This window comes from Ascaphus truei, chromosome 8 (genome assembly GCF_040206685.1).
Source record: "Ascaphus truei isolate aAscTru1 chromosome 8, aAscTru1.hap1, whole genome shotgun sequence".
Taxonomy (NCBI): Eukaryota; Metazoa; Chordata; class Amphibia; order Anura; family Ascaphidae; genus Ascaphus; species Ascaphus truei.
Genome location: NC_134490.1, coordinates 70,798,829 through 70,821,611, shown reverse-complemented (window position 1 = coordinate 70,821,611; position 22,783 = coordinate 70,798,829). Strand labels below are relative to the sequence as shown.

The window sequence follows — 22,783 nt, the reverse complement described above, 5'->3', positions numbered from 1 at the left end:
ATTAGAAGTTGAAAATAAAAATGGAGCATCCTCCTGATGGAGAAACTAACAGCCCTCCTTTACGACAAAGTGGTTACATTTGAGAGTCTTAGGGCTGTGGTTGGCGAGGAGGGATCCCCAAGGCTCCCTTACACAATTACTCACACTCTAAAAATTTACAGGAGCTTCCATAAACAGAGTCCCATATAGAAAAGGGAACTTAAAACCTCTGAAAAGACCACTTACCCGGGGGAGATCTAAACTATTATATCTGCCACTGGAGGCGATCCGTCGTCTTGCAGGACATCTACTTCTCAATATATTATGCTCAAACAGATAAGCTTCCGTAATGTAACTAACTCCTCCCACCGATTTACTTTGTCTTTCTGTATCCCTATTATCATATGTATGCCTCTCTTCAAGGGTCCCCATGTCTTACCCCCCCCCTCTTTCAGTACCCCATAAAATGTTAATGTTATATAAAAAATATATTGAAAAGTGAAAAAGTGTTTTTAAAATTGCAGTATCATCTAATACTATACAATACAACAAAAAACAAACAAAGATGCCCAAAGCTACTTCCAATGTGACAAAAATACACAGTGCAATACCTATATATTCTCTTGAAAATGGGTCATTTAGTTCAACCCTTTGGCCAAAGAGTCTAAAGCCTGCTAGCCAACTTCAAGGTGTGACCGTTAGCAGGTCTTAACACTCCCTGAGTTAAAATTCTTATTTACCTGTATAATTACAGGAAGAATGATCAGCATTGGATCTGTCGTAACCTGGCAAAATGAAACTGACCTGCCAGCTTGGAAAGTGGGGAGGGAGAGCTTAAACCTTGGGTGGGAGGGGCCACTACCATCCCAAAAACAGAAGAGACCAGCTGCACAGTTAATAAACACACAGATACCCAACAAGCTCCGAGAAAGCTTTAAGCTCGCCCCTCCTATTTTTTCATATACGTGAAACAATATGTCCCCTATTGAGGGGTGGACAAAAATGTTCAAAACATTACGATCAAGTTTAAATTATGAGCCAAAGTTTTTTTGCACGCTGTTCTTGTATCTTTTCCCCAGCCCTCCCCCTGGCTCAACTTTGGCTCCTAAAACTTCTCTCCCAGGCGGTGGCTGTAACGGGTGCTAACCACAAACAGGACGTGACCGCGAGCCCGAGGTGGGGATTGGATAAACCGACCTCCAGCCGCGTTAGCGCGTCCGGAGTAAAGGGTCGTAGTCGTTAGCCGGGTCGGGATTAGAGATGTGCGGATCATCGTAGGTACTTGCCGTTGTCAGGGGTTGGAGAGGTGCGGATAGTGGTCGTACTTGCCGTGGTCAGGAGCAGAGAGGGTCGGAGTCCGGGTACGAGCCAATGGTCAGAGACGGAGCTAGAGATAAACACAGGACAAGGTAGCAAGGCAGGGAGGCAAGGATGCAGTAAGCACTTCGTAACCATCAGAAGACTTATGCTCAGTCTGTTTGGTAGGGTGCTGGCTGAGCATATAAGAGGCCAGGAACCAATTGGCTGCTTGCATGAATTAGGGCAGACCTGCCCACCAGGTAGCAGCCGTCCAATGACAGACAGAGGCGTAGTAGACCGCAGGCGAGTATGATGTTGGACTCAAGGGCGATTAACCCCATGCGCGTTGTTGACCCGGCGGCGCAACACCCGTGTCCTGGCGGGATGCGGGGCCTAAGCCGATCCTGGATATGCTCCGTTGTCAAGCAGCGCCCCTGGGTGCGATGCGGCGCGTCACCTGTGTTGTCACGGGGGCGTGACCTAACGCCGATACTAACAGTGGCGGTGTCAGTATGCATCTATGGCACACATACTGACACGTATATAGCACACTGAAAGCCCTTCCCCACACACTGACCTCTTTGAGAGCAGGGGTCGGGGGAGGGGTGGCAGAGTCCTGGAGCTCTCCCGTCATCTCCAACCCTCAAGCAGCTCTGCCTCTAATCTCCTATTTCTCAACCCCCTCTGCACTACTCACTAAGCAGTGGTGACTTGACCTGTCAGTCACCGCTGCGGCTGTTACAGCGCACCAGGTCTGGCTTTGATGTCATGCAGTGACTAACAGGTCAGTCAGCTCTGTAGCTCAACACAGGCGTCGGGGACAACATTTTAGGTGCCTGGGAAAATTCCATCCCTATTGTAAAGCTCCTTTTCAGCCCACCTTTATTTACACATCTGTATTTTTGTAACAGAAAGAGACTTAAAAATCATACAACTGTTTTATTAACCTAAAATGTACATTTCCTTTTACATGGATTAGTCATGAGGTGTGGGCTCTGTGGAAGTTGTAGCTATTATGAAATGCAATCATGTAGCCTAGAATTTACATCTGAAAGCATTAAGCACACAAAACTCTCATTGTGCAAACTTACAAAAATGATCTATTTAGAATGAAATGAGATTTTTTAAAACAATTTTTAAAGACATTTTTAATGTATTCTAATGTAGCAAGCATTTTTGTTTCTATAGAAACCATTTACAAAGTCACACACCCTTTCCCTTCTGAGACAGGCTCTGGCTCTCTCTCTAGCAGTGCACCAATTGAATCTAGTGCCTGCCTGGTCACATTATCTTCCACGCAGAACTTTGCATCAGGGGTACTGTTCGGCAGCAATAACCGAATTAAATAACCCAGAGGAAAGCGATTGATTACAGGAGAACGGATCGATCTGCAACTTAACTATTAACAGTGTGAAGATTGTATTGATGCACATACAGTATTGAATGGATTTTTATTTATTTTTTAGACGGCAGCTTGAACTGCAGCTTTAATACAGTACAGCACTGTATGTGTGCCTGGTTACCTTCTGTATAGGGGGAAAAAGAACTATATAATTAAATAACAAAACTATAAAAGATGTAATTCTGCCACACAGCACTATGTATACTAGTGTCTTTATTCCCAGGTTGGTTGGCACCCAGTTAAACATATGTATGGTTCAATATGGATTACTCTATTTCAGGCAAGCTTTTCAAAGAGCCATGCCTTCATAAAATGGCATGCAACTGAACTTTTAGGGTCTTTGGATAATGAACCAAATTCTGAAAATGGACTCAAAAAAAAGTTTACATTTTATTTGAAATAACTTACTACCATCCAACTAGAACAAAAATAGACATCTGACTATGCATGATCTTAAAAGCAAGCAAATTAGCAGACGCTGTGTTTTACTGACCAAAGGCATTGTTACAATGAATAGTAGCAATTATACCATATAATTCCCTCTCCTGAAATAATAATGTTGGCAAAGTAACAAGCAAGTAAAATGCAATTTTTGCTATAAATTTGATGAGGCATTTTTATCCTGCATTTCTGTGCAGAGGAAGCCACGGGGAGACTGTGGAGAAGCCCATCCGAGACGGCGGCGGTGCGGTGAGCTGCGGCAACCACCCTTACACTCCTTATCACTTATACAGTGAATAACGCTTATATTGATTTTTAACATTGTGAGTGCACATTTTAATACTATATAAAGTTTATCCCTATACCATTGATCTGCACCATGGAGGTCTGTTTTTATCTTTCCATGTACGTTTGCAACTGACATCCCAGTTCTAGCTGCTTCCTGCATATGTCCAGTGAGATCCACCTGACTTCACATATCCCGCCACTGCACTTATCCTACTAACTTTCTGTGAGTAGGGAGCACACAGGGGCCAAGCATCATATATCACCCTTGAACAAAATTGTTTGCACTTAGTGTGTTTTTTTCTTTGTTGTTCTTTCCCTACATGCTCCCCCTGGGTTGAGAAAATACATATCCTGCATTTCTGAGCAGCAATGTAGGAAACGATATTTTACCTCACTTGCCTCTGTGCTTGTCAGCTGGAGATGTGATAAGGGACATAATAATGAGAGATGGGAATATGTTTCAAAATAGGAGCCGCAAATTTGTAGCGGCCTTTTGAACAAAATTCGACTCTCAGGCGGTTTGGAAAGTAAATGTGCCGCTGAAACCGCTGCCGTTTTCCCTTCACCCTCCCTTTGTGCGAATGTCACAAAATCTAATGATGAATATTTGTTTGTGAATGTTAAAACACTTCTTTCGCTCGTGCCCATGCACACTTTCTCACTGTTCACATTGTGAGGGAAGGGAGCAGGGTGTGGGCTGGTGGATGACTGGGTAGTTAGGTATGTAGAAACTTATGAAGTGTGTGGGTAGGGACAGCAGGAGGGGTTCTGCTGGTATTCCCATCCCCCCCTGTGAGACTGATGGACTTTTCAACAGGCTCAGTTAGAACTCCCCTTGTAATTGTGTGCATGCCTCAGGCACCTGCTACTCCTACTGCTGTTCCACCTGTGTTAGAGGAACAGGTTGTGCCAGAGTTGAGCTTGGGGGAGGTAATAATTCCACCTCGCTCTCTGGAAGTAGCCGTCAGAGGAAGTAGGTAGTCATGAGGATTTGGAGGGCATTGCGTTTTTTTTGGAGAACGAGTTTCTAGTCAGGGCCACCTTTGTCAGCAGCTATTTCCTCCGTCATTGACCTCAGATGACTTTCTCTCCGAGACTGTTGATACTTCTTGTGATGAAGCCCACCTGTTTGAACACGTGTGCGAGCAGGAAATGCAGCAGTATGCGTTTCATGCACATGCAGGTCCGGCCGCTTTCAGAGTTGCTGGTGCAGGGTCCATTGCTAGCCTGTAGTGGTCCGCCATAACAGGGTTTGAATCTGTGTCCCTGGATCTGGTTTCAGCCGCACCACCTAATTTTGCTATGCCCAGTGCCTCTACTGCTGCTCTCTTTCTGCTCTAACTGGGGCAGAGGAAGGATCATTAGGTGAGAATGTGGGCAATCAGGAGATACCGCAGGCAGGGGGAGAGGGTAGGGTAGCAATAGAAGTGCTTCCAGCAGTGAAAAGGTTGTCACTGCTGTAAGCCCGTCTGAGCTAGGAGGTGCGTCAGTCGAAGAGGGTGAGGGTGACATTGGTGGTGGTGGCTCTTCTGATGAGCTTATCTTGGAGAAGCCGAGGTGGAGGAACGGAAACGTGCCTCTAAAAGACTGTGCTAGTCCCTATGTTGGCATTCCCCCGAAGGAGGCGGTCACTTTTCCTCGACAACACAGAGGCAGGCTCCACGGCCCACCCCCTCTGTGAGAAGAGGCTATGTTGCTTCTCCACCCATCTACCCGCCTGTAGAACCTCCTCCTTCCTCACATCCACCACCCCAGAGACAACAAGGCAAGGGAGTGAGAGCGAGGCATTGTAGGCTTCAGAATGGGACAGGGTCCTGTGCCACAGAACGTGCATTGTATCCTTTTGTATGGCATTCTGTGAGCGTGCAATGCATTTACTTTGGGCACGTTGTTAGTAGGGGTGAGATAGTTGATGAGATGTGGACGTGGACCATTGGGGAGCAATTGAGGCTTCCAACCCCCAGCAATTCCGCTGTTTGGAGTAGTCATGGTTGGACATGCCGATAATCCTGTACCTGTGGTGGCGCCTCATCAATTAAGTGGCGATGGAGATCCTTCCTCCTCACCTTGAAAGTGTAAGGAATCGGGGAACACGTCCTTTGCGACGTGTTTCCTCCTTACCTGTCTTACCTCAGATCTCCGCTCTGGCACCAGCTCGTGAGCGCACCCCCGCTCTGCTTACAGAGCGCATGCACAGCTCTTCTAGAGTGCCACAGAGCTTAGCTCCGCCCACTCAGACGCATCACGCTTCTCCCACACTCAACGACGTGCACCGTTCCCCAGCTGCGTGGCAAGTACTTGGTTAGCCCACTTGTCTCCTGCAGCCAGTCCTTGCCTCCGTGTGCTACTTAAACCCTGCAGCTCCTGTCATACCTTGCTGAGCATAAGTCCTTGTAGCCTTGAGCTCCTACGTCCGTTGTGCCATGCCCCATGTCCTGTGTTTTCTTGCCGTTAACCCTTTGTGTACTGGCCCGGCTTGTCTTTGGAATCTATCTGGCTTTTAACCCCGACTTACCATTGACTCTGCTGCTCTCTCCAACCCAGACCACGGCTATACGGACTTTAACAATTCTGATCCCTCCAACCCCAGACCACGGCTAATGGACTTTGACTATTCTGAACTCTATACTCCAAGACCTCGGCAAGTATCGACTAACCCACTCTCTCCAACCCAGACCCGGCTAAGTTTGACAATCCGCCTGCCAGGCGCGCTTCCGCTGCTGTGGGTGTGTGGTTTACAACTTCCCCACCTCAGTACCGGGGTCCTGTCTTGCTCGTGGGCAGCGCAAGCGTTACAGAAAGCAATTGGCTCAGTGCCAAATCAAAATCACCCTGGCCTACTTTTTCTTACCGTCACTCCTTGACCACCTCCTTTACTGTCTGGTTCTGTCACTCTACAGAGCACATAATTATATGACAGTCCTCATGACAAAGATGTGTACTAGCAATGGACACTACCATCGTTGAGTCTTGGCCATTTTTAAGTTTGGGGTTGTTTTGTGGTACATCATTGTTTACATTTTATTAACGATGGTGTTGGATGTTACACAATCCCTACTATTATTCTTATCTCCAACAAGCAAATCCTCATTCTATTTGCTTCTCCTGCTTCCACATGGCCTCTTCCTCTGACATGGTTTGAATTTGAAGCGGTTTTTGCTGTTCTGCAGTGTTGTTATGTCCATGTGCAAGACAAGGAATGTACATCATGTTGCCTTGATTCAGTGCTGCAACCAAGTTTGAAACTTTATCCCCCGCACCAAACCCAACCTCAAGTGCCCTGGGAGGCAGCCTCCGCTCTATCACGTTCTGTCATTCTGCCAACACATCAGAACTCTGCACACACACAGTAGCATGTCTATAGAACGTCTCGCTGCTGCAGATGCAGGCTGTCTTTTGTTTATCCCCTTTTGCTGTTTAAAAGAATTATTAATACACTGATAAAACACAAGGAAAAGAAAACGGGTGTGCAAATTGTGTCCAGTGTATTCAATATATCAGAATCATCACGTAGTGTATATGTAAAATACAACATAGAAGGTGAACATGTAAAATGAATATTTCATCCTTATGGTTCCTAATGCAGGTCATAAGACAAGTTTTCCAACAAAATACAACAAACAAAAGAGCGCACCACCACCCTTTGGGCGCCTTTTGAGCTGTTTGTTGTATTCAGTAAAAACACACCCAATGGGCAGTAACAGTCAGGTTATTGTTTGCAAACACTTCCCAAACTACAGGCTGTTGTTGCTCATGTTGCTTTGGGCTGCAGATCTGGCAGCTTGCACAACTAGCAGTAGCACCGATATGTCTAGTTTGCAAACTGCTGTGGCTAGAACCCACACCCACTGCTATTCATCAACACCACTATTACACCACGGTAATCACAATTCTAAATCACAATCGGCAAATTCACCATGAGCCTATTTTAAATGCGTTGGTGGTGCCTGCGGTTACGGTGAGCCATTGCCTCCGTCTCCACCGGTCAATACACTGTGTTGTCCAACAGCTATGACCCCCCCCCTTTTTTTCTTACCTTGAATATCTAAGGGTCTCTGCCACTGTGATGGCAGGTCATGTGACCTCAATACAGAGGTGCCAAGATGGGTGCCTGCTCTACCCCTTTCCACAACTGTTCGACATATGCAACAACTAACTGGACACTGATCATTTGAAAGTTTTCAAACAACACCACAGCTCTTACATTGAAAATACGGCCTACGGGAGACATAACTGGTGAATCTGGTTGGTGTGATCATAGTCATCATTGTGTTGCTGGTGGTGTCAGGTCACCACAACATGGACCACTGGTCAATGCTACTGGTGATGATGATATGCTGTAGAACTGGCATAGACTGTAATAACAGATGGTGACGATTGATCTACAAGTTTCTTCAAACTGACCATGACCAACCAAGCTAAAGCAGAACCCCATTGCATATGCTTTATTTTGCCATCACCTATAATAAGATGCACTTATTTTCAACACAGGGGGAAAGAAAAATTGGTTAACCCTGAAAAACCATATACACTTAAACGTCATATATTATAGTTATATTAATGCCAAGCTAGATAAACATTGGGTAGCTCAGACCAGGCTCTCCAAAACACATGTCCATGAAGCAATACGATAGGATATTATAGTTAGGGTAATAGGCCAGTTTTGAATCAATATGTTAGCTACAGCTACTAAGAATGTAAATATTTTGTTTAATACAAATTTTTACATTGGTCTTAATGCAGCAATGGAGCAATGCAGCACAGGAAACGTCTGGACAGGAAGAGATTTGGAAACACTTAGATATTTTACAGTGAGTGTTGAGAAAGCAGAGTGGCGTCAAATTTCCATTAATAAGACATAGTAACAGATATACATGTAGGCACCCAACTACTGTACTTACAGAATCTATTCAGAAGATGTAAAGCAATGCCAAGGTTGCAAAGAGATTTTTATCAAATTGTGTAACATTATTTTAAATATCATCATTAAAAACCTTAGTAATTTGCAAAACAAAATGAGAGAAGGCTGCACACAAATATATACATTTAAAATTATAGTGTTTTAGAAAAGAAAAATCAAAGTTTCATTCTCACAAACTTTCATAATGAAATATGGAAGCAGACTACAGGACATTTTGCAAAAATAAATAAGGGAGAATTTTTATACGAGCGTATAAATTTGCAAAAAAATAAAAGTCTAAAAAAATGGCAGGATTAAAAACAAAAACAAAAAAGGTGGAGAAAAACACAAGGCGTGGGTCAGTGCAGGAATTCTCGGGACACTCACAATTACAAAACCAGCAATGGTGCAATTTCAAGAGTGATGGTAGTACTGTGTGAGGTGGTAGTACAGTGTGAGGTGGTAGTACAGTGTGAGGTGGTAGTACTGTGTGAGGTGGTAGTACTGTGTGAGGTGGTAGTACTGTGTGAGGTGGTAGTACTGTGTGAGGTGGTAGTACTGTGTGAGGTGGTAGTACTGTGTGAGGTGGTAGTACTGTGTGAGGTGGTAGTACTGTGTGAGGTGGAAGTACTGTGTGAGGTGGTAGTACATTATGAGTAACTGAAGATTTACGCAGAAGTTCCCCCTACTTCTTTTTTTACCACCTGCCCCCTATTCTTTTAGTTAGGTCGTAAGCAGTGAGTCTTTGGAGCGGAAACGCATTCAATTTCAGCTCCGGCATTCCTTGATTTCCAAGATACATACCTGTAAACGTAGCGCAGTTACAGTCCCCTACATGATCAACAAAAGAGCGGTTTAAAACACCCATGAAAATGCAGCTCAACAGGAAGCTGCAAAATCATTAATTTAGGAAGTCCCAGCGCTAGCGTTCCCGGTATGTAGCGCGAGAACAAGGGAATCCCCAGAGCGGAATTCAACACGGCTCAGCTTAAGGGACCCCCTGCTTCAAACTAAGAAACTATTTTTATAACTCAAATCTCTGCTTCACAAGTGACTTCTGAATGCAATTGCCATGAGCTGACCTACGATTTTGTTAAAGGTTAAATACCTATAGTTGTCAGATTTGGGTAAAAAGGCATTTTTAAATATTTTTTAAGTTAGTTTGTAAACATGGCGAGCTGAGATTAAAGAGGGGTTTATTTTCCTCTGGCTACTCTCTTTTGTGTGGTGTTACTGTGTGTTCAGCAATTGCTTGTATAGCCAGAGCGCCCCTCTCTCCCCCTCCCATCATCAATATTGACCCTTTGATAAAGACATAGGTAAACAAAAAAGTTGACAAAATACTTCCTCATTCAGAGGCCCCTAAAAAAAGTCAGCTTCCAATTAATTTCAAAAATAAAAGTAAATTAGACTTATATTCTACACATTTAAGTGGCCTTTCAGTATGTGCCATTTAACAGTCATTTACTAATTGACTAACCAATAGAATCTAGATTGTTACTGTACCTAAAAACTGTCGCTTTTTTGTTGGTATCGTAAATTTCTTATGTTTTCGTTTGATGCACCCTTGCTGAAAAGGATGTAAGGGACGATCAAGCTCATGTTGCTTATGCATCACTTTTGATAGTTATGTCAATAACCAATATACACATTTCTTACTGCTCCTACAAAAAGTGACATAACCACTGAAAAATAGTTTGAATACAAGATTATAATGGCTCTTCATTGAATTCAGTTGTACTTTCCCAACAGCTGGAGCATTATACACTTGAAGAATACTCCCCCAAAAGGTTTCGGATTTTCTGAATTATATTTTTATCTATGTTGAACCCCAGGGTTGGTCAACTTACTACTGGGATAATGAACCTCATTATAGTGAGATTATAATAAACATGCTGACATTTATTGTTGGGGGGGGTCAGCACATACATTGCATTCTGTGTCCCTGTAAACAACATTACAAAGATTTGCACACCTTATGCCTCGGGCATGGTCAGCGCTTATGCCCTGACCCGTGCTGAGGCGCGCTGCTGCTCGGCAGTGAGCCCCTGCAGCCGCAATGAGAGCGGCTTTAGCAGGGGCTCGCTTATGCAAGCGTGCGGAAGCGTAAGTCTTAGCAAAATTTTAAATTCAAGCGCTCAAGGGAGCGCAGGGCTGGGCATGTGAGCGGTTTGCTCAATGAGGGCAAACCAGCTCCTTGACGTCACAGCCCCCCCCCCCCCCCCCCGACACGCCCCCGGACGTCGCGCGGTCTAAGGCCAGGGAAAGCACCCGCTTTCCCTCAGCCTCAGCGCACCTCCGCCCGGCTCCATTCAACCTGGACGCAGCTTATCCTTTTTGACGTATAAAACACTACATTTAGACAATCTCTGCCAAAGTAGACTACTTTCGTCGTCGGCATTACAAACCCTGAAAAAGAAAAAGTAATGTTCATCATATTTGACACATAAGAAAACACTACACACTTTGCCTGCATTGGATGATCAATTCAAGTGTTGGGCTGAGTCCCCGCTGGCGCTGAGCGCGCTCATGCTTGGAGAGCGCTCCAAGCATGAGCACCGGGTGTCCTGCATGTACGTTCGCGCGCGGGGGGGCATTGCGGGTAGTTGAGCACGCGGGAAAGTATAGGTTTTTGTTTACTTAAGTGCCGAGCGCGGGTGAGCGTGTGTGCCTGAGCACGACCGCGCGCGGGGACTTACATATAGCTATATATGTAAGTAACCGCCGCCCACACAGCGCGCTCAGTGCTAGTGGGGACGCAGCTTCAGAAGCACCAGAGACAATGAGATGGCTGCACAAACTGAACTTTTACCAACAGCTTGGAGTGTCCCAAATGGGCAGCTCCTTGGCAGACTGTGAAAAGGAAGCCGGGGGAGGGTGTTGTTTAGCAGATCAATCCTTAGTTTCTGTCTCAAGAAAGGGATTTGGTTTCTTCCCAGGGAGCTGCACCACATGCCACATTCCCATAACAAAAATGGCACAGCTCAGGAAATGCTGACTAGAGGACAAGAAAAGTAATCAACGTAAGATCTAACATCATATACACATCAAAATGGCAACCACAGTCAAAGAGGAAAAGTCATTTCCTCCATACCAACATCTTACCTCCAGATATACTGTATACTAAACATGTCCTGCTCTCATAAACACACTAAAGAAAAAAAAGATGATTCACAGGAACCTGCTCAGTTTGTTTTGTACATACGATTTTTCAAAGAAATTGAACTATTTTCTAAATGCAAGTACTAGCTGCATTAACGAGAGACAATATGCAATTACCAGATAATAGGCATTGATAGATTACAGTAAAGCAGTGTTGATCTGTAAAAAATGTTTTTTTTCTGCCTAACAAATGCTAAGAAAGGCATTGTGAACACAAATCTCTTAGCACCAACATGTCAATATAGTTTGCATTTATTTTGCCTAATGTACATCAGCTTGTGGTTTAGGGAGTTGGTTTAGGAGCAGCTAGGGAGGGCTTACCTGACTCATAAAAAGGATGAACACTAAATACCTGTCACTTTTTCCACTGTCAAAACAAATAAATACTGACGTAATATTCATAACGAATGACCAAAGATAAATATGTCAATTAATTCATGTAATCACATTTGATGCAGATGTTAGTATTTATGATTATTTACCCATTTGTAGATACTGATACACAACCTAATAATGTATAAGTATGACCTTTTAGATTCTAAGCTTCTCAGAGCAGGGACCTGATTACATATTGTTACATTGTTTTAAGTTGTATTTTACGTTCTGTTCCTGTCCTTACATCGACATTGTGCTGCAGAACGCGTTGGCGCCACAAATAAAAGATAATAATCACATGCACACGATTAACAGCGTTTTAACTTTTAGGCTGCCAGAGGTGTTAAATGAAGACCCACCTATCCCTCTCACCTTATACACTTTGCCAAAGGCTCCATCACCTAGCTCTCCGATGACTTCCCATAACTCCTCTGGGTTCTGGTCCCTTTTGACATGTTCGTACTGCTTCTTCTTCTTCTCCCCCCCAAGCTTGAAGATCTTGCGAAAATTAAAGAAAGACATTTCCTCCCTCTAAGGAGATGCTTCCCAAAGCCTTGGATAACTGTTCCTGAAACGGATGGGGTCCCTATTACTGAGGTCCTTTCTTCATCCCGCCAAGGGGCAGATGATGGAGGGAGAGATATGAGGAAAAGGGAGAGAGAGATGAGGAAAAGGGAGAGAGATGATGAAAAGGGAGAGAGAGAGAGAGAGAGAGAGAGATGATGAGGTTGGGAGATAAGGACGAGCTAGAGATAAGGGGCAGATGATGATGGGGGAGAGATGAGGAAAAGGGAGTTAAGACAGATGAGGAGGAGGAAGAGGGAGATGAGGAGGAGGAAGAGGGAGATGAGGAGGAGGAAGAGGGAGATGAGGAGGAGGAGGAAGAGGGAGATGAGGAGGAGGGAAAGAGAGAGAGGGAGATGAGGGGCAGAGAGGTCCCCTTTGTGACACCAGAGGGAGACTAGTAGATGTGGTAATCACACCCTCTCTGGGTGTAAGAGGACAGGGGAAGTAACTGTCACATTAGCAACAAGTCCCCAGAGGGAATGTATAGCAGAGAAGGGTGGAGGAGTCACCGGGTCCCTAAATATACCCGGTCCCGCGGCACCTGCTCTGTATCCTGACCAGAGGCCGCTGTACGCCGGGACTCTCCCTGTCCCGCTGCGCTGTCACGTCACGCGGGCCCAGCCCATACAGCAGCCGCGGCCCGGGCAGGGGGCGGCGCAGTACGCAAATCCCGCGCCCAGACAGGGGGTGGAGCTTCACCGAGACTGGAGGAAACACTCTGCCGCTGGGGGAGGTGAGACCCGCGAATAACTGTCCGGTAGCGCGTCCGGTCCCGGTGAGAGGAGGTTACAAGCGGACTCCTCTAAGCAGGGCCTGGGTGCCGCGCTGCGCGTTCCCGTGCTGCTGCCGCTCCCCAGCCGGGCGCGCTCACGTTCGTTACCTTAACAACTGTAAGACTTTTTTTTTTTTTTTTTTTACTTTAACGATCTTTATTAACAATGTCACATGAAGTACAGTGTTAGCACGAAGCAGCGCATGTCATCATATCTGACAGACAATAAAGTTATGAAAAATAAAAAAAAAGGCACATACAATTGGTGTAAAATCGGACACGGTTAACCCCTTCACTGACTGGGCTGCTCTGCATTGAGCAGCCGGTCCCTTAAACGCTGGGCGGGCTAATTTGCGATATAAATCGGGTGCAGTATTTAGTGCACTATAGATACCGTGACCAGGTTTTTGAAAAGTAGAAACCAGGACACAATACATATTATAATGGTCTTTGTCTAATAGTGTCCCCATTTATGCTGTATTATGGATGGATTGCAGTTTCTTAACATAACAGGGCTGGCTTGATGGCCAGTTTCATCGGGGCCGCCGCACGAGCCCCGCGTTTACAGAGGCCCCGCGCTCTTCCCCACAACAATTAAACTGATTGTTGGGGGAGATTGCATGGCGCCTGTAAGTATCTCTTACCTGGTCCGGCGGGCTCTCCCGGCATCTCCCTTCCTACAATGTCCCATCATGGCACCGCAATATCAAATGGCGTCATGACAATGTAATGTCTCCTGGCGACGTGTTGCCATAATGTGGTGCCGCATGGCGTCATGATGCTGCGACCTCTGAGGATGAGAAAGGCCCACCAGACCAGGTAAGAGGCCCAGCAAAAGCCCCTGCACTGCCCCACAAAATTACAAGCTGGCACTGCATAACACCAACAAATTTGGTTTGATTTATATTAATAAAAGACAGAAAAGCCCAATGCGACATCCAATGTGACAAAATACATAGTAAATACTATATAGTTAAATACTTAAATAATAATAATATTCTCATGAGTAAGGGTCATTCAGTTAAACCCTTTGGCCAAAGTGTTATAAGCCTGCAAGCCACGTCAAGACATAACCAAATTTGCGGGTCTTAACACTAAACTGTGAAACTTCTTTTACCTCTGTTGGAGGGAGAATGACCGTAGTGTGTCTGTCCATACAGCAAAATGAAAAAACCTACTAGTTTAAAAAGTGGGGAGGGGTGAGCTTAAACCGTAGGAGGCGGGGCACAAACCTCCAACCAACTGATGCCATTGAAATGAACAAACACATTCCCAGCAAGCTCTAACACCAGAACCCACCACATCATATATATTTATGTCAAAAGGAGTGCTACTGAGTGTGGCCAAATGCCCATCTAGCAAAATGCACATGTTGCCTTCGGTGAGGGGGAACTGCTTGGTTGCACAGCTGGAGCGCAGCTCGATCGGGAGTGTGGCCATATTGCTAGTTGCGCATGCTCAGTGCGGCGAGGCGCACATGTGCAGTCAGGAGTGCAGTGGCCATTTTAGCTTTGGTTCTGCATACACATCAGCAAGACTATATGTCCCCGAATCCTCTGGGGGAGGGCTGTACACATGGGACTGTCCCAGCCAATTGGATTAGAGCTGTTGGAGAAACAGGATATCCTCTGGGACAAGGAGCCAGCATACTCAGTGGTGGAGGAGGCGGCAAGACAGCAGGTGGTGTCCAGGGAGCAGTGCCTCCTGGACTAAGCCTAGACCTTGCCCCTTAGGCCCCGAGCCAACCTAAGTTCAGTGTTATAGGGAAGGCTCAGATAGGGACTCTCCCCTTTAGTACCAGTGTTACGCCGGTGGACGGACCAGGCCGCAGTATTCCAGGACACTTGGGTGAGACACTCCGGCTGGAGCTCACCCAATGAGGAAGATCGGAACCCTTAGGAGCGAGGGGAATTGTTGTCGGAGGCCCCGCTGTGTGGGACCTGCTCCAACACACCGCTGCAAGCAGCACCTGGGTACTGGAGTTATTGGTGCCACGGCAACTTATATTGTAGCGGCCTAGCTGTGTGTGATATATATATATATATATATATATATATATATATATATGTGGTCGACAAATCTCCCAAAAATCTACTCGCCAAACAAAAACCTTTTTTTATATTAGGCGTGCATGCGGTATACTGTGTGTTTGTGTGATATATATATATATATATATACATATATATGTATATATATATATATATATATATATATATATATATATATATATATACGAGCGCACAGTAATATTTCCATTTGATAAGATTCTCTATTACAAAGTGAAACAAATCTATTTGCTCCCAAAGAATCTGTTTTAATAATCTCCAGACCTAATATATACATCCCCATGCGATTTCCATTATGAAATTGTAAAAATGCCTAGAAACACTGTGCAGTATACACTATATTTGTTTATGATATTTCATCTATGCTAAAAACGTCCTCTAAGCTTCCTCTAGGTCCTACTTATATACTGGAAGCCATATGGTCCCTCCAACCTATAGATATCAAAAGGGATGATTCACAAAATTGACAATGGGAAAAGATTCTCCCATGGAATGGGATACAAAACCTTTGGCTCTATCCTTTATGGGATTACAAGGGACACGCTTAAAAGAACCCTTAGGGTTACTTGGTAGCCAGGGTATGTTTTTGTTCCTATTGGAGATCCATGCTCTCGGAATTCTTGGTGACCGCCATTTCTCTACATTATTCGCTCTTCTATAAATCACTCCGGGTTTTTCACCAATCGCCTCTTTTCAGATGCTTAAGAAGTGACAAAGGTTTCCTACATATTTTATTAATACCTTTGGCTTTTTGATTGAATTCTTTAGGTGACTCGCCCTTCTTATTTCTTCTTTATAAGTCAGTAAATCCTCTCTAGACACATTTTTATCCTTCTCAATTACCTATCTTTATAACCTTTTACTTTAAATGTCTATTTTTTCAACCTATAGCCTGAGATATCCAATGTTATTCCCCTGGGTGGTTCCTCTCTAGTCGTGGGAACTGCCCAAAGGGAATATTGTTTTTCCATTTATTACATAATTACAATAATTACTGTTTGCTTCTAGATAGGTATTTACATCCACTGATTTATACAATGTCTTTGATATTACCTTTTTATTATTATTTTCCGCCTGAAGAAGCAAGTCTAAAAACTCCATTTATCTACAGTCACTGTTATATGTACATTTAAAATTCAAATCATTATCCCATGTATACTCAATAAACATTTCCGAACTCTCCACGTGGGAATGCCACACCAGGAGAATGTCATCAATAAATCACTTATATAATTTGGTATTCTTCAGGAAGGGATTGTTATTCCATATCCTTCTCTGCCCCATATATACATTAGCAACACTGTGGGCAAATCGGGTACTCATCACCGTCCACCAAGTCAGCAAATAAAATTCATTATTAAAATGAAAAGAGTTCTATTCAATAATTAATTGTATACTCTAAAAAAAAACACCTGCTGTTGTAATAGGCAGTGGTCGACAAATCACCAAAACATCTACTCGCCAAACAAAAAAATCTACTCGCCACCTAGTACCACACGTGTGCTGCTTGGGCCAATAGGAGCTCGCCACGATGTTAAATCCACTCACCCAGGGCGTGCAAATGTATAGGTTTGTCGAACACTATATATATATATATATATATATATATATATATATATATATATATATATAATTAGTGTACAGTAAAGCTCAGTTAAACCTTGTGTGGTGTTATTGCTTACTACTGATGTATTGGTTCCTGTGAAGGGTTATCCCGCCAATGCTGGGATCCCTCATAGGTGGAGGCGCTGCACATAAGTCTCCCAGAAGCGGAGGTTCAGACCTCCTGTGAGCATACAGGTACAGCAGCACTCAGTCGCCCGCGTATTTCCTTTAGGCATAGGGAAAAGGGGGTTACATATACAACAAAAGACAGAAAAGCCCATCCAATCTGACAAAATACATAGTATATAGAATACTTCAATATTAATATTCTCATGAGTAAGGGTCATTAAGTTATAATGCTTTGGCCAAAGGGTTTAACTGAATGACCCTTACTGATGAGATTATTATTTAAGTATTTAACTACTGTATATACTATTTACTGTTTATTTTGTCACATTGGACTTTTCTGTCTTTTGTTGTATACATTTGGCCACGCTCCGTAGCAGTCCTTTTGATATATACAGTATGTATAAGATGTGGTGGGTTTTTGGGGTTCTGAGCTTGCTGGGATTGTGTGTTTGTTTTATATTAATACTGTACATTGTTTCATTATAGGTTACCAATATTTAAAATGTATAATAAAAACTCTTTCATATGATCAATCACCTAAAAACATGAGGTCTATTTTTTCCCCGGATTTAAGTGAGTACAAACATGGAAAAGCTAAAAATGGGGACATTTGAACGATTTAAAAAAAAAATTGTGGTGACACTAGTACGCTTAATGAAAATACGGGACATATGGTCACCCTACCTATAGATCAGGGGTGGCCAACTGCAGTCCTCAAGGGCCACTAACAGGTCAGGTTTTCAGGATATCCCTGCGTCAGCACAGGTGGCTCAGTCGTGCTGACGCAGGGATATCCTGAAAACCTGACCTGTTGGTGGCTCTTGAGTACTGGAGTTGGTCACCCCAGGCATAGAGTATAGGGAAACTTAGCAAATAGGACAGGCCACTTTCCCACCATTAGAGTCCCTGTTAATAACCCGCGTGCCAGCTCAAACAGCCAATGAGGAAAGGCACGTCCCACAAGTAACCAATCAGAAAGTGTTACAGAAGCCAGTGGAACATACGTCGGTGTACTAGGAGTATGAGACGGTGCTATCTCTTCCTTGCACAGGTTAAGCCTTCACAATCGCCAGGTGTGTTTTTTGCACGCAAACTGGCTACTTAGTTTCCTTCGATCTCTGCCTTCTTGGAGTAGTTTGGTTGCTGGCACTTTTTAAGTACTAGCAATCCTAAATGAGTCAACTCCAGCGAGGAGCAGCGTGGTGGCCATCTTGCATTTGGGCAGAGGTCTTTTGTCCCTCGTGGGAACAAAATGTGATCATAACATTGTTCTTGGCATCAGCCATCTAATTAAAATGCAATTTCTTGATCCAGAATCCCCTGCCATCAGTCCTTGGAATCTTATATGTGTGGTCACAATTGTTTTAAATACATATGTAAATATGTGTAATTCCTCTAACAAGTATAGTTATCCCTTCCTCCTGCATTACTAAGGATAGAGAAGAGGCCGAGATAATCATTGGATAGCTATTTGAAACCATCTAGAACACTGACTATAACATTTTAATATTCATATAAATATTTGATTGTGTGATCATTCCTTTTTCTGGCATCAGCATACTCAGCAGTGCAGTAGAACTGGTGAGTAAGAGAAAAAAAAACAATATAAGATACACCATATATCATTAACACTTTGCAATGCGGGTCCCTAAGACAGCAGAAGGCTTAAAGCAATGATCCCACCTAGCCGTTGTTGTTGTTGTTGTTGTTGTTTTTGTCACTATGGATATTTGGTTTACAGAATTTGGGCAGACGGAGCACCTCTCAGGTTCCTGAGATAGTTATCAGCTTAGGCAGTGTTTTCCTCCCTCTTGGGGAAATCAAAATGGTCGCAAACTGTATTGGGTCTAACAGGCTTATGGGAAGCCGAAACATGGGGTGGATGATGTGACGGCTTTCTATTGAACGATTTATTTTAAATATCCACGAGGGAACACCATTAACTAGACTGGTAACTACCTCGGGTACTGGGGGGTCAGTTGTTGCTTTAATATTAACATGCACAGATACAATGAGGTAGAATCACTAAGCTCAGATATGGGGTATAACTGCCATACAAGTTAATGGCAGGGACTTGCAAGATCAATATCCCACAGCAGAGCGGAGTGACCTCCATGAATCGGTAGAGTGCTAACAATCTAAAATGAAAGAGGGGAGTGCGGCCATACACTTCTTTACAAAAACAGCACAAATGGAGATTTAGCAAGTGGACCAGTTGCATTTTGTGGCTATAAACATGACATATACCCCTCCTACTGTGTTATTACAATGACAAATACTTTTGTAATTCTTTTCTACGACTTCATCTTACCGCTACTTTATTTTTTTTCATGTGTCTGCATTTAATTTAAAGTAGCAAATTCTTCCCTCTCCCCCAAAATAATATATTAAAGACAAATATTTCCTGAACCAGGGAGGGCCCCTGGAGCTTATCCATAGTTGCCTGACGTTTGGGAAAAACCCCCAGTTCTAGAGATATTTGTAGATTATTTTGTGCCGGTTTTGACACACACAAAAAAGCTACAAACATGGCTGTGGATCCAAATAATGGTAGAAGAACAGAGCACTACAGCGATGTGGGAAAAACTGAAAGGTTCAAGAGGTGGCTCTAATAAAAAGAATTTTTTTTAAAGGCATTTAATGGATCACAGGATAAAAACACTCCTACCCGTTTCGCGGTACTGCGCTTTATCAAGGCGGGTTCTTTGATAAACTAATAGGTAGTTCAGGGCACATGTCCCGATAACAGTGCTCAATCCAATTCAGACATAATGGAAATCCATACTTGAAACATCAATGTCCACATATCATGGTAGAAACAGTAGCACATAAAGTAAAAATTGGGTATTGGACCCAGTGTGTGAAATACAGTGATTCTTCTATAGTGTATACTGTAACTGCCCAATTGCTGGAGTCAATAAAGGGTTACTATACCATCATACTTGTGTTGACTCCACAGAGCAGGATATCCTCACTGTGTAACACTGTTGCCAGTCAGCAAATCCCCATGTAAGGGGGACAGACAATACTCACAGATAGCAGCTTCATATGGTGCGTGCATCACGCTCAGTAGTCATGCTGAAAAGAAATCCTCGGATTGCAGCGGTGCACAGCAAGTAGAAGAGGGGACCTGCAGTGTGTGGGTTAAAAAATGTATTTATTGAGCAACATGGTAACGGGGACAAACACTCTGACGCGTTTCGGACAGAAATTGCCCTTTATCAAAGAGCTGATTCGCGTCATTCCCCCTTACAGTCTTATAGAGTAATCCCCGCCCACCTACGTCACAGCGCTGCGTCGTTTTGGCGCGAAAATCGCCGAAATACAGTCTCATTATTCAGAATTTTAAACCAATAGAAGAGCTCAATGTCGTAGGTGTGTGGCGAAGGGAGGGGAGTGACGCGCTGCTCTCACCAGCCCGCACAGCCCCTCCACCGACATAGATAGCAACGCTGCATAGTTACACTCCAATATTCCCTAACATAAACACTAAACCTCTTAACACAATACCTTATCAAGTATAGGAACGAGTGAGCGGGGCGGGGGGGGGGAGGGAGGGGAAAGGGGGAGACACAAAGATAAATAAGGGGGAAGGGGAAAAAATTAAAAAATCAATATGACAAAATCTAAATGAATAACAGAAAAGACAGAAACAACATATATAGCAAATGTTAAAAACAGATAACAATTAATCTGCGAATCATGAACTGGAATGGAAGCAGTATACTAGATAGAACAATATTAAACCATAACTCATTACAAGAGACCATGGGTCTATAAACTCTTGTATATATAGAAATCAATGAGTTATATAGAAAAATATATATTTCCCCTATATATTTACACTTAAAGATAATGTCAAATAGACGGACAAAACAGGTGTAATATGCAAGGTAATAATATAGTACACATCAGAATCATAATGGATATTGAGGTCCAAATGGAGCAGCAGTTTATGCAAACATTCTTTGTTTTTAAAAAAACAAAAAAAAACAATTGTACACAGATATGCATCGGCCTTGATTGACACATTAAACAAGTATAGAGAAATGTATGTTCTTCACCATAAATGTCCAATGAGCGGACATATATATTAAAGCAAGTGATTATTTCAAAAAATGTTTGAGTTCCCAGTCCTGGTTCATGCCCCTGGGTGCCAATGTCCCAAGGGCATAGATCCAGAACATCTCCCTACAATTCAGTGAGGCCTCCCTGTTTCCTCCCCTAGGATGTATAGGGATGTTTTCTATAGCACTATATGTAAATGTAGTGATTGATCCTAAGGGGCATGTGTTGAAGTGGCGAGCTACAGGAAAGCGATCATCACAGTTCCTGATACTGTGAATGTGCTCAGTTATTCTAACTTTAAGTGCTCTGATGGTCCTACCTATATAGCCACTCCCACAAGCACACCTCAAAAGATAAATAACAAAATTCGTGTTGCAGGTCATAAATGACTCAATGCGATATACATGGTTAGTATGGATATTCCTCAGAGATTTTATTGGTACAGCATATTTGCAGAGACTGTAATGCCCACATTTGAAGAATCCCCTAGGTAACTTTTTAGTGCTGTTCTTCGCTGAGCAGTACAAACTGGGCGAAACATAATTGCCAATGGTCTTCGCTTTCTTGAATACAATTCTTGGGTTAGACATAGTATACACATCAAGATCTGTGTCTAATTTTAAAATTCCCCAATGCTTTTGTAAGATAAATCTAATCTGCTCAGCCTGTTTGGAGAACGTGGTTATGAATAGTGGTAGTTGGTTCGTTGCGTTATTATGGATATGTCTATTAGATTTCCTTTTCCTCAGAAGTTGTTCCCGATCCATATTCAAAGCATGGTTAAATGCAACTTCCAAGTCCCTCTCTCCATAGCCACGATTCCTAAACCTATTCTTTAGTTCTTCCGCTTGTACCAAGAAGGACTCTTGTGTAGAGCATAACCTCTTTAACCTCAGGAATTGTCCTTTGGGTATGCCCTTAATTAGTGATCTTGGATGGGCACTGTTTGATCTGAGCAGGGAGTTTTTGGAGTTTATTTTTCTGTAGATATTGGTTTGTATTTGTTGACCAACATCTATGTATAAATGTAGGTCCAGGTAATCAATCTGTGTATCATCTTATGAATGAGTAAACTTTAAATTGTACGTGTTTGCCTCAAGATATTCAAAAAAAGCGTGTAATGTGTCAGTATCCCCATTCCAGATAAATAACAAATCATCAATAAAGCGACGATAAAAAATAATGTGTTCTCTAAAGGGGGTTGTGTCACCAAAAATGTGAGTGATCACCCAAAATCCCATAAAAAGGTTCGCGTACGAAGGTGCAAATGACGTGCCCATGGCTGTGCCTTGTGACTGTAAATAAAATTGTGTATCAAACATAAAATAATTGTGCTGTAAGAGAAACATAACTGAATCCAATAAAAACGTGCTTTGTGCCGAATATAAATTAGAGTGATTAAGAAAGTGACTGATAGCTCTAGTGCCCAAAGTGTGATCAATAATCGTGTATAAGGAGGTTACATCAAGTGTGACCCACATGTAACCATTTAACCATTTGATTTTCTGAATATCCTGAAGCAAATCCGCAGAGTCCCTTAGATAAGCGGGAAGTGTTTTAACCAAGGTCTGTAAAAAATAATTAACGTACCTAGATAGACCATCTCCCAAAGATCCAATACTCAATATAATTGGTCTGCCAGGAGGGCAGACTAGAGTTTTATGGATCTTTGGGAGATGGTGAAAAATAGGCACGATGGGAAACGAATTGTAAAGATAAGATGATTCCTG

The 22,783-nt window shown here is 43.2% G+C and overlaps 2 protein-coding genes across 5 annotated transcripts in view; one reads left to right on the top strand and one right to left on the bottom strand.

Annotated features, from left to right (window-relative positions):
• SLK (STE20 like kinase) overlaps positions 1-13,289 on the bottom strand; it is a 55,203-nt gene extending 41,914 nt beyond the window's left edge. For both annotated transcript variants that reach the window (XM_075612540.1, XM_075612542.1), the window contains exon 1: positions 12,219-13,289. In XM_075612540.1, the coding sequence (XP_075468655.1) occupies positions 12,219-12,368 (150 nt within the window). In that variant the 5' untranslated portion in view covers positions 12,369-13,289. The remainder of the gene's footprint in view (positions 1-12,218) is intronic.
• The window catches only part of STN1 (STN1 subunit of CST complex), a 52,166-nt gene continuing 42,172 nt past the window's right edge, over positions 12,790-22,783 (top strand). Inside the window, exon 1 of one of the 3 annotated variants that reach the window (XM_075612544.1) lies at positions 12,790-13,303. The gene's annotated coding sequence lies outside the window, so the exon portion shown is untranslated. Of the gene's footprint in view, positions 13,304-13,432; positions 14,005-22,783 lie in introns of those variants that run through there. The other 2 variants (XM_075612543.1, XM_075612545.1) reach the window with 2 other exon arrangements.